Raw genomic sequence first — 13,007 nt, 5'->3', positions numbered from 1 at the left:
AACCATTTTCTCTAATTATGCAGTGTAAACATACCTTGATTTCAGCTCTATGAATTGACGATATTTCTTTCATTAGCATCCCTTCATCAACTGCACTCTGGACTCAAAGCCTATACGTGATCTGTTGCTGGAGTATAAAGCAGAAGTTGTTGAAGAAGAAGTTATGGATGAAGAACCAGAGGTAAGTGTAGACTAAATTATTCCACAAAATATTTCCCTGGTATCACCTAGGTAGACAAAAATTGTATACATGACACACTGTGCTTTTGTGCTGTAGCAGTTGGTGTTTCTACCATGCTGGACAGCTACATTTAATCCTTCACTCAGCAGCTTCTTTTAATCCTTCTCTCGTCTGCAATGGTCTCCTGCAATAGGAAAGAGATACGAGGATTCTTTTCTTTAGTTTGAGAATGTTCTTCTGTTTTGTGTCCTCGGCACATAGAATTTAGCACCTGACCCATATGTTAATAAGCATCATATCACAGTAAACATAAAAGCAGCAATAATTAAGCCTGAAGATACAGAAGTGGTCCTCTATTTATATATAAATGTGTGAGCAGTAACTGAGGGGAAAAATAAACTTTGTTCCAGAAGAAGTGAACTACAGTTCTCTAGTAAATTTCGAAGGTTCTCTCATAAGGAGGGAGAAAATACTTCAGATAAACATAATTTTACACAGTGAATAGCCAAACAGTGCTCAGGAATCTGCTAGGTTACTGACCTGGATTTTCTGCCCTTGGTAGGTGCTTTTTTGGCATCCCTCTTCCTGCATTTATTTGTTTTATTGACCAGTTTGTTAAAGGATGGTCAAAGCAATGTAGAAGTTAGCTTCAAATCTTTTTACTTTATTGACACCATAAATATTAAGATGATCTTCTTGTATTTATAGATTTATATAGTTCACACATCACAGGCCAGGACCTAAACTCCACTGCAATTGATTTGGCAGTATGGCAACTTACTTACAGCACACTTCCATTGTCGAATTCTGATGAACTAACAACATTGAAATTGATTTTAGTTACTTAGTCATGGCACATATCATATCTTAGTACAAAATACTCAATAAATGATGTTTACTGTTTGCTAGCTAACTGCAGAGTGATTCACAACATAATTGTACAGTTTGTCTGGTAGTGACCTAAAGATGGTATCAAGTTGGCTATGGACACTACACTGAATGAATTTTCACCTTGCATCAGGGTATGCACTGAGTTGAGACCCCCTGACAGATTAAAACTGAGTGCTGGACTGGGACTCAAACCGGAGACCTTTGGAATATCCTTTCTTCCAGGAGTACAAGTCTTGAAATGTGGGCAGGAGAACTTCTGTAAGATTGGAAGGTAGGATAAAGGTTACTGGTGTGGAAGTAAAGCTGTGAGGATGGGTCGTAAGCTGTGCTGGATAGCTCAGTCAGTGTAACACTTGCCTGCAAGAGGCAAAGATCCCAAGTTAGAGTCCCAGTCTGAAACAGTTCTAATCTGCTAGGAAGTTTCAGACTCTGTACTTGTTAACACTAAACTGACTACATGATGATGATGATGATGATGATGATGATGATGATGATGATGATGATGATGATATGAGTGACTACTGTAGACTGCGTAGATCATCTGTACAACTCCTTACTGACATCCGTAAGACTAAAAATCAGAATTTGTTGTTATAATAGAAGGAAACATTCCACGAAGGAAAAATATATCTAAAAACAAAGTAGATGTGACTTACCAAATGAAAGTGCTGGCAGGTCGACAGACACACATACGAACACAAACATACACACAAAATTCAAGCTTTCGCAACAAACTGTTGCCTCATCAGGAAAGAGGGAAGGAGAGGGAAAGACGAAAGGATGTGGGTTTTAAGGGAGAGGGTAAGGAGTCATTCCAGTCCCGGGAGCGGAAAGACTTACCTTAGGGGGAAAAAAGGACGGGTATACACTCGCACACACACACATATCCATCCACACATATACAGACACAAGCAGACATATTTAAAGACAAAGAGTTTGGGCAGAGATGTCAGTCGAGGCAGAAGTGCTGAGGCAAAGACGTTGTTGAATGACAGGTGAGGTATGAGTGGCGGCAACTTGAAATTAGCGGAGATTGAGGCCTGGTGGATAACGGGATGAGAGGATATATTGAAGAGCAAGTTCCCATCTCCGGAGTTCGGATAGGTTGGTGTTAGTAGGAAGTATCCAGATAACCCGGACGGTGTAACACTGCGCCAAGATGTGCTGGTCGTGCACCAAGGCATGTTTAGCCACAGGGTGATCCTCATTACCAACAAACACTGTCAGCAACAAACTGTCCATTCGCATGAATGGACACAGGCAGACAGTGTTTGTTGGTAATGAGGATCACCCTGTGGCTAAACATGCCTTGGTGCACGACCAGCACATCTTGGCGCAGTGTTACACCGTCCGGGTTATCTGGATACTTCCTACTAACACCAACCTATCCGAACTCCGGAGATGGGAACTTGCTCTTCAATATATCCTCTCATCCCGTTATCCACCAGGCCTCAATCTCCGCTAATTTCAAGTTGCCGCCACTCATACCTCACCTGTCATTCAACAATGTCTTTGCCTCAGCACTTCTGCCTCGACTGACATCTCTGCCCAAACTCTTTGTCTTTAAATATGTCTGCTTGTGTCTGTATATGTGTGGATGGATATGTGTGTGTGTGCGAGTGTATACCCGTCCTTTTTTCCCCCTAAGGTAAGTCTTTCCGCTCCCGGGACTGGAATGACTCCTTACCCTCTCCCTTAAAACCCACATCCTTTCGTCTTTCCCTCTCCTTCCCTCTTTCCTGATGAGGCAACAGTTTGTTGCGAAAGCTTGAATTTTGTGTGTATGTTTGTGTTCGTATGTGTGTCTGTCGACCTGCCAGCACTTTCATTTGGTAAGTCACATCTACTTTGTTTTTAGATATAGAATTTGTTGTTATATTTTTAATAGTACCACAGAAGGAAGCAAAGTAAGAGGACATAAAATCATAGTACACCAAACAACACATTCATTTAACTGTAAACTGTTTGTTCAAACAAAAGAGGAAAAATTATAGGAACTATCTTGTGAATATAATTTCTATGTGTGCTGAATTTCACAAAGCCCACCAAAAGTTGCTAAAAAATTAGACTTTCAAAATTGAATAATTGGAAAACAAACCTTTCATAGTGAAAGTACACAATTTGTGGAATAAGAAAAATTTGAGCTGCAAAACTATGATACTCTTTTTGGAAATAATCATTTCTTAAGACTCAAATGTTCTGGAACACTAGAACTTTGGTTACAAATAATTTTTGAAGTAGAACATGTGTGAAGAAAGTAAGCTCTTTGCAGAGAAAAGGAGAATGATTTTCATATGAGTTTATGTCAATTTATAAACATACAACTATTTCTTCACAAAAAAAAATTCAATTCCACATTTTTTTTTTCATAAAACTAGATCAAATAAAGAAAAAAATATTGTAAGGGGCGTTAAAAAAGAAACGAGCCGGAGGCCTAATTACAGAAACCAGTGCCTGTATGTTAGAAGTGTTGACCCTGGCTGTTGAGACACTTGCCCCACTGTGACACAAGGCAGTGAATATAAAATTCCTGGGTCTGCGCTGTTAACCAGTTCCGCGCGTACAGCTGGACTCGTCGTCTGAGGTGAATAATTTGACCCTCAGAGCCTTTTTAATGGGACCAAAAATATCGTAATCACAGGGACAACAGTGAATGCCCAGTGTTACTCACAAACCTCGACCACACTTCGCCAACCAATAAAATCAAAACATCCAGGCAATCACACTCGTGGGGTCATTCTGCTCCATGGCAATGCAAAGCCTTCTACAGCCAACACAGTCGCGGCACTCCTGCAGAAATTCAAATGGGAGGTTCTCGGCCATCCTCCATACAGTCCGGACCTCTCTCCCAGTGATTACACAGTGGGACAAGTATCTCAACAGACAGGGTTAATACTTCTAACGTACAGGTACTGGTTTCTGTAATTATGCCTCCAGCTCGTTTCTTTTTGAACGCCTCTTATATATTGATATCCAGAGTGCAACAAGAACAAGTGGAACAGTTCCATCTTATACCATTACAAACAGGTAACAAGGAAGGGGAAAAAATTCATCACTTATCAAAGAAAACTGTGACAGAGTTAACATTGACTTGTGTACTACTTTCTTTGAAACATCGTTACGACATGTGATTGTAACAAAAGTGTGCAGCATTGTATCACTGCGCAACATATTCTCAGCAGTTGTTCAGTCCACCAAGCTGGAAGAAAGTCAATCAGCATCACATCTGGTGTTGGAACTGACAGCGTAACAGGATCACATCCATCATTGTCTAATCTGGCAAAGTTGTTATTCATCATACTATAATAAACATATCAGAAGGTGGTGTTGGGTAATTTTTCTATATAAAACTTCAGTAGAAAATTTCTCAGTAAAAATCTGAGAGGCTCCTCATGCTGTAACCTTGACATTTATTTTGGTAGTGCCTGTTGTGAGTGATCATGGGAAGTTATAAAAGCAAGACAACTGATTTATGTAGCCAATAATGTAACGATATGCTTTTGTACCGATCATGAGAGAAATCATAATTATTCAACATAACAACCACTTTAACATACCATGTCCCAGCATGCGGTAAGACTAAATTTTTGGATAAAAAGCATTTCATTTACAAGGGTAAAAACATACACACAAATAAATGAAGTAACTTAAAGCTTTAATTTCCTGCTTTTGTCTCATGTTGACATTTCAGTTACTAATACATTTATAGCAGTTTTGCACTTCTTAAATTTAAATAGTTACTAGTGAATTTATTTGAAACACAGAATTTTGGTTGCCAGGACCTACTCATATAAAGTAATTTGTGAAATCTATGGAATTTTGTTACTACCCAGAAACACTTATGAATTGCTTGCATTGTGGAGCACTACACTTCCGCTTTTGCCGCAATCTGTTATTGATACATAGAGCTTTTTCAGAAATTTTATATTCAAATTTTGGTTGTAAGTAAACAAATAAATAAATAAATGTAAAACCCCCAAGACAAAAATCTGTCATTTCTAATATACTGCAGGGTTTTGGACACTAGTAAAGTGAAATAATGGATAATGAAACTGTGAGCTTCCAAGCTAACATAGACCTTTAGCTACACTGCAGATTAGATTCTCACCACAACCTATATTTAGTATTCACATTCATTGGCTTCACCAACTCTCAACCAACTGTGACCTCTTTAGCTAACCTAGACCTCATGCTACACTACAGTTTAGTCTGCTTCTGAGATGTAATCTTTAATAATATTTCTGTGCAGATAGTACAAAACTGTTACATATGTTAATAACAGAATTACCTGTGTGCAGCAAAAGGGGAAACTGAGTGAATGTGCATTGGCACAGTTTACAGTGATGAAGAATGTGGTGGTAAACTTTGTTAAGTATGAATTTCCTTAAAGTGTCTTCCTAAAATTGAACTGATTCATTTTGTGCTGTGTAGGGTACGGTGGCACAATTTTGTCATTTCAGACAAATGCTATTGTAACTGCAAACATATTGAGGAAAGAAATAATTTAAATGACGGTACTTTCTTGGATGTTTGATGAATGTGTAACACAAATATTAAACCATTACAAGTGTTGGTTTAAACACAAGAAGAAGTTACAGAATTGAGTAAAACTGTTTGAAAATGTACCACACTAGGTACAATTGTGTGATCACTTCTTGGTACAATTCTGATCATTGACATCTTCCACATAAAAAGCAGTTTTTTCCTTTGGCACCAACGCAAACTTTGTGGTGTCAAACATTACATTAGTGACAGCAAAGATTTCTCTTGTTGCAGAGGTTTTCCAGGTTTTCATCGGAAGTGAGTCGAACTGATGTCTGTGGTTTCCTTTTCCGAGACAATATTTTTTTCTCTAGAATTGGCAGAATGTCATTGACAGCATCATACTGAGAAATGGTACAGGATGGTGGTGTTATGGATTTGCCATGCTCTTCAGTTACATCCTTCAAAGATATGCATTCTTCGCCCAGAATGCTACTAGTAGCTTGATCGGTAGGTGCTGAAAGAGCACGAGCCTTGGTTAACAGTGAATGTGTACCTTTACAACTAGCTATTCGGGGAGGGGGGGGGGGGGGTTGTTAAGAGGAAAACTGGACTCGTCTGGTTTATATTCCTTGCATATTTCTTCTAAATTCTGCACATATGTCCATATTTTCACTTTATTTAAGCCTTCAGATATGGCTCAAGAAAGGCGCTTGGGTTTTCGAAGGTTAAGGTTAGCATGTCTCTTGATAAATACTCTAAACCAATTGATCCCAGCAAACTTGCTTTCTAAGTTCCATGGATGTTCCAAATTATTTTTCTCGGCCAACCGAAATGCAGCTCTTCTTAACTGGAATAGCAACAGATTCAATCCTCACTGTTCTAGAAATACAGCTATCTGGACCATACCATCCTCCATTTCAGAATTGCGTGTCGTTGGGTGACCAGTTCTGCTTTCTATAATCGCAGCTAATCTGGCGTACATTTTCTTTTTTATTTGTATGTTACCATGCAGAGTGCTGAAAGGAGTGTTGTATAATTCTGATGCAGCTCAAAGGCTCAAATCTCCATCCATTACACACTTTATTGCCTCATATAATGCAGTTGGACTCCATTTATTGTAGGTTTTCTTTTCTGGTCTTTTTGGGGCATCTAAGAGAAAAAATAAGGCTTTAAAAATTAAAGAGAGAAAATATGTTTAAATGTACAGAACTTATTTGTAGTAATTGAGTATAATATGTGTACAGTAACCAGTCTTGATGGACTAAACTAAAGAACTGCATTGATTGAAATTGCACTAGGGTATCAAAATTGTACTTTTTTTCTGATCTAAAATGTACAGTTGGTGAGAGTGAAATCACAAGTAAATAGTACTGAACTGTACCAAGAAATGGCAGCGCATGTCACACAGTCTTTCTGTATAGATTCCTCAGAACACGTGGGAGTGGAAAAAAAAGTCTGTAACCTCCCTAATATAGAATTTACAAGTGCACGGAAACTATACTCCTTTCATCATAAGAATAAACCTCATGTAAACAGTACACTGTGTATTCTCCTGCATTTTCTGGATGAGGATATGTTTTACACTGTGCATTATGCGTTCATCGACTCCGTGATGATACCAACAGCTTTACTGGAACATTTAACTTGGACAGCATTGGCCAGGCAAATGATCAAACTAACATGCAGTGATGGGAACAGTTGCAATAAAGACATAAAAAGGGATGAGCAGAGAACAGTGTAGCTTTGAATATCATTTAATTTTTAAACAGAAGTAAGTTATATATGGCAAAAGCAATATGCTTCTTAGGCGACCTGACAGAAACGTAACATGTCCTCGGTCTTAGCTAACATAGCATTGCGATTAAAAACAAGAGTGATGAAAATTTCTGACATTAACCATAGTAATTTTTCTGCATAAGCTATGGACGGCGTAAAAGCGCACTGCTGCTTTCCCGTGTAGTTAACTATTGAAGCCGCTGAAGGTATTGCAGTCAGTCATCTGGTTATCTCTGAACTCATTCCATATTGGACTCCAAGGAACATGTTTCAGTACTGCTACAGTGATAACAAAGTCATTAGCAACAGAATTCCAAGCCACCAAAAAGTCCACATTTCCTCCACCTCTTTCATGATGTGCTGTTCTGTATTTTACCATCATTCGGCAGTGACGTGTCACAAAGCTTTGTGAATTAGTTCCAGTATGTTTGGCAGCTTGAATGTCTTGTTACTTCTCACGAAAAATTCCTTAACTTTGGTCTAGATTAGTTCTAGTGGGTTCAGATAGCAGTGGTACGGTGACAACTGTAAAAATGCAGTGTTTGTACACTGTGCGCGACGCTGTGAAAATTATTGTTTTCATGTTTCTACGAGGCTTATCACTCTAGCTCATGTGAGGCCATATCTGTCCTACAAACCAGTGGACATATTCATATAAAGAGTATTTGATTTTTCATGTTCCTCCAAAACAAATTGATTGTGTAACGTTTCCTTAACTTCAGCAATCTTTAACAGCTTTTATAAAATATCAATGTTTAATCATTTATATTTGCAGTGAAAACCAAAATTTTGCGTACGATGTGTAATTATAAACTAGAAGACATGCATTTTTCTGGGAAATGATTGTTAAGTATGAGTTAATTAACATATATTGGATTAATTTCATGTTTAAATGGTCTAAGTATTCAAACCGAAAAAATTATATACCACAAAGAGATTCAAACTGCCACTACAAAGGATACATAATTATCATCCTATGACCTACTGATTGTGCCCCGCATATGATTTTGAATTTGATCTCCTAGTTATTACATGTGTTTCTCAATAAAACATCAGAGCTGACTTTTCTGTGTAAGCTTGTGAAAAACAGTAAGAACAACTTGTTTCTTGCCATTAACGGTGATCTGTGCGCGTATTTCACTAAGAAGCAGAAAGCAGTGTCATCCATTTTCACAGTATGTATTAACAGCGAGACAATCGGAGCACAAGTAGCATTTACGGAGACTGTGACTGTGACTGTACATGGCTTTTTAAATAAAAATTACGTAGCTAAAGTATGATTAAGAAAAACATTGATGACTGTTAATTCACAACGTCTCAAAGTTTCATTTACAATGACATTGTAATAAGACATCTAATACATAAGTTTGACCTACTTCTAAGAGCGGAACAACACCAGTGTATAAGAGTTATGGCTGCTGACCAATCATAATGTTGTGTTTGTTTACATCAGGTTTATTCTTATGAGGAATGAAGTATAGTCAGTTTATAAGAGTGCATCAAACATAAGTAACTTCACTTACCTCTCAACAAGGAAAAAAGTTATCTCTCTGTATCACGAACAGGTGTATTCAGGGAAAAGACAGGGAGGAGCTGCAGAAATCTTCCTAACTGCAACGCCGCACAAAGGCAAGTGTTACCAACACTACGAAACAGAAAAATGGTGTGGAACCTTATGTTGATCTGAATTTTACCTATATTGATATTGTACCACCTTACCCTTTCCAAAATCAGTCAGTGAGGAAGTGAATAGAAAATTGAGATTACATTTTAAACTCGTAATCCTGACATATGTAGTACACCTCCATGTACTCGTCTTATGCTAAAATGTATTTTTTGTTAATGCATTGGCACATTCTACATTATCTTTGTGGAATTAAATTCTGGTTGGCTTTTTCTTTTCCCTCTCCATATATAACACTGTCATTGCACATTTTCATCTATCCATTTATGTTTTCTTCTAACATCTCCTTGTGGATGACTCTTTTTAACGCTTTAATTTCTCTCTGTTTTGTTGACAGTACAATATTTGTGGCATATGAAATTTTAGCTACTTGTTTCAAACTAGAAAGAATTTATCATATTGTAGCAGTATACAGATAAAGTACTTATTATGGGAAGCGAACACCATACAGCAAAAGTTCTTAGAACATTGTTATAAATGTAGCCAAGAGACAGTAATAGATTGAATTTTTTATAGTTAGAGACAGGAAATTTTCATAAAAATGATAATGCAAGATTGTTGGTTTTTAAACAAACAGGAAATCAGTAGTTTTTATGAAATACTGTGAAATTTGTGAGAACAGTTTACCAATATTCGAAACTAATATTTGCTGATGGTTGAAATTACATTTTACCTTCCCCCTCCCGCAGCTTTGGTACGTGTATAATCCATGAGCGTTCATGTCCTGTGTAAGCAGTTATGATGTGACACCAAAAATAGCATAAAAAAAAGTGATTGGGGGGAAAAAAGAGGAAAGAAAAAGCTTGGCAAAGAACTCCTAATTTGGCAAAAGAAGTGTTGAATCTCTCAAAAAATTCCTCCGAATTTGGCAAAAGAAGTGTTGAATCTGACCAAAAAATACGAGCAAATTGACAATATGACACTGAATTTGACAAAAATAACACAATCTGGCATAAAAAGTAAGACCAAATCTTGCAAAAAGTGACACCAAATTTGGCCATAAAATAAAATGAGTTTTTCCTGTCCCTAGTTGGAGTTTCTGAGGAATTACTAAATAGTAATAAAATCAGCCAAATTAATTACATCCAGAGAGCTTACATGCCAAATAACTTGAGCAAATAATTACAGAAAATGCCTCACTAGGGGACAAATAAATGAAATAGGTGTTTCTACCAGAGGATGAAGACATTCTAGTTTTCAAGATGATTCCAAACAAATTTTTGTTGTTCAGTGACAGAACCCCATGGTGTGCTCGCATTTACTGTTTTACGAGCTCAAGAATCATTATTTTAAAAAACTGATTGTCCAGTTACATGTATCAAAGCAAAGCAGAAAGAAACAGATAATAGTTTTTACTGTAGATGGAGGGAGAAAAAGTAAAATTGGGCATTTTCTTATTTGGACGTAGGGTCATTGTGCTCAGTTAGAAATTGGTACATATGTTGTTGTGGTCTTCAGTCCAGAGGCTGGTTTGATGCAGCTCTCCATGTTACTCTATCCTGTGCAAGGTTTTTCATCTCCCAGTACCTACTGCAATGTACATCCTTCTGAATCTGCTTAATGTATTCATCTCTTGTTCTCCTTCTACGGTTTTTACCCTCCATGCTGCCCTCCAATACTAAATTGATCATCCCTTGATGCCTCAAAACGTGTCCTACCAACCAATCCTCTCTTCTAGACAAGTTTTACCACAAATTCTTCTTCTCCCCAATTCTGTTCAGTACCTCCTCATTAGTTAGGTGATCTACCCATCTAATCTTCAGCATTCTTCTGTAGTACCACATTTTGAAAGCTTCTATTCTCTTCTTGTCTAAACTATTTATCGTCCGCATTTCACTTCCACACATGGCTACACTCCATAGAAATACTTTCAGAAAAGACTTCCTGACATTTAAATCTATAATTGATGTTAACAAACTTCTCTTCTTCAGAAAAGCTTTCCTTGCCACAGCCAGTCTACATTTTATATTCTCTCTACTTCAACTATCATCAATTATTTTACTCCCAAAATAGCAAAACTCACCTACTGCTTTAAGTATATCATTTCCTAACCTAATTCCCCCAGTGTCATCTGATAGTAATTCGACGACTTTCCATTATCCTCATTTTGCTTATGTTGATGTTCATCTTATATCACCCTTTCAAGACACTGTCCTTTCCGTTCAACTGCTCTTCCAGGACGTTTTCTGTCTCTGTCAGAATTACAATGTCATCGGAAAACCTCAAAGTTTTTATTTCCATGGATTTAAATTCTTACTCCAAATTTTTCTTTTCTTACCTTTACTGCTTGCTCAATATTTTTATAGGTTACAACTCTGTCTCACTCTCTTCCCAACCATTGCTTCCCTTTCATGTCCCTCAACTCTTATAACTTCCATCTGATTTCTGTACAAATTGTAAATAGTCTTTGACTGCCTGTATTTTACCCCTGCCACCTTCAGAATTTGAAAGAGATTATTCCAGTCAACATTGTCAAAAGCTTTCTCTAAGTCTACAAATGCTAGAAACATAGGTTTGCCTTTCCTTAATCTAACTTCTAAGATAAGTCGTAGGGTTAGTATTTCGTCATGTGTTCCAGTATTTCTACGGAATCCAAACCGATCTTCCCTGAAGTCGGCTTCTACCAGTTTTTCCATTCGTCTGTAAAGAATTTGTGTTAATGTCTTACAGCCGTGGCGTATTAAACTGATTGTTCAGTAATTTGCCCGCCTGTCAACACCTGCTTTCTTTGGGATTGGAATTATTATATTTTTCTTGAAGGCTCATCCAGTACATAATGACGTCCAAACAGTATAACTTTATTGATTTTTTTTTTAAATCTGTAGATGGGTTCTTGATAATATGTGTGATAACATTTAAGTGAAATGTAATGATCATCATTCCTATTGTTCATCTGATACAAGTTCACTGACATTGTTGCACCATTCACTTTATTGGAGACATTACATAATAAAAGAACAGATTTTTGTTACCGGAAATAACTTGTATGCCAGAAAACATTGAAACATACATTTAAATTAAAAAAAAATAAAAAATAAACCATTTTAATGCCAGTGTGTGTCCAAATACTAAACAATTCAACTTACCTACTAAGAAACTCAAGAGACCAATTTTTACTGCACATAACTTTGTTATGTTGTGTGTATAGGCATATATTGTCTCCAGTCTAATTAAAGTGCTGATGCTTTTGTCTGAATCAAATGTTCTTCTGAACTTACATCTATTTTTCTTGGTCATGTAATATGGAGCAGTAACACAATTGTTTTTTACTGCTGAAGGAATTCATCTTGTAATTTTACTAAATCAGACATTTGGAAAATAAGGTACTGGTCCAAATAGTCTCCATTAGCTGTTTTCAAAACTTTAGGTTGTGTGGCCTGCACCGAAGTTGAGGAGCAAGTGTTAAAGGACACCAACAGACCTCACCAGTACAAGAGAGAGAGCCTGTGTTGCTTTTCAAGAAGCAAGTATGTTGTTACTGCTGCCCACTCATGTTGTTAAACTTCATTATCAGTCATTGTAGTCCCTTGTTGTCCTATGTTGACTTCTGTTCATTTACTTCCAGTAACATATTGTGTGATGTGAGTGGGGGCAATGAAAACACTGCAGTGTAACTTGGGAAGCCAAGTATTCCATTTCAGTGGATAGTTGTTACAAACCACTGGGAAATAGTCCTCTATAAAATAATAGAAGCAGTTGGTCAATAGTTTGTTGTTATGATTACTCCTAAAGCTATGTATATAATTTTCCAGTCTCTTCAAAAAGACTAGATTTTTGGTTTGATTCTGTCTGTGACACACACACACACACACACACACACACACACACACACACACACACCGGGGGGGGGGGGGGGGGGGGGGGGACATATAATGAATAGTTGAAGGAGCTACATATTATTTACGTAACACAGTTACCTTAGTAAATGTTCAGTGTGTATTGCTTCAAACCAATTATTTTTAGATTTTTCCCCACATTGTTTTCCTCAGA

General features: G+C 37.2%; 1 protein-coding gene across 2 annotated transcripts in view; it reads left to right on the top strand.

Moving 5' to 3' along the window:
* LOC126181890 (serine/threonine-protein kinase 10) overlaps window positions 1-13,007 on the top strand; it is a 175,393-nt gene that overhangs the window by 55,262 nt on the left and 107,124 nt on the right. For both annotated transcript variants that reach the window (XM_049924808.1, XM_049924807.1), the window contains exon 7: window positions 77-181. In XM_049924808.1, the coding sequence (XP_049780765.1) occupies window positions 77-181 (105 nt within the window). The remainder of the gene's footprint in view (window positions 1-76; window positions 182-13,007) is intronic.

Source organism: Schistocerca cancellata, chromosome 1, assembly GCF_023864275.1.
Source record: "Schistocerca cancellata isolate TAMUIC-IGC-003103 chromosome 1, iqSchCanc2.1, whole genome shotgun sequence".
Classification (NCBI taxonomy): Eukaryota; Metazoa; Arthropoda; class Insecta; order Orthoptera; family Acrididae; genus Schistocerca; species Schistocerca cancellata.
Note: the sequence above shows the minus strand (reverse complement) of the source record. Positions and strands in the feature narration are given on the sequence as shown.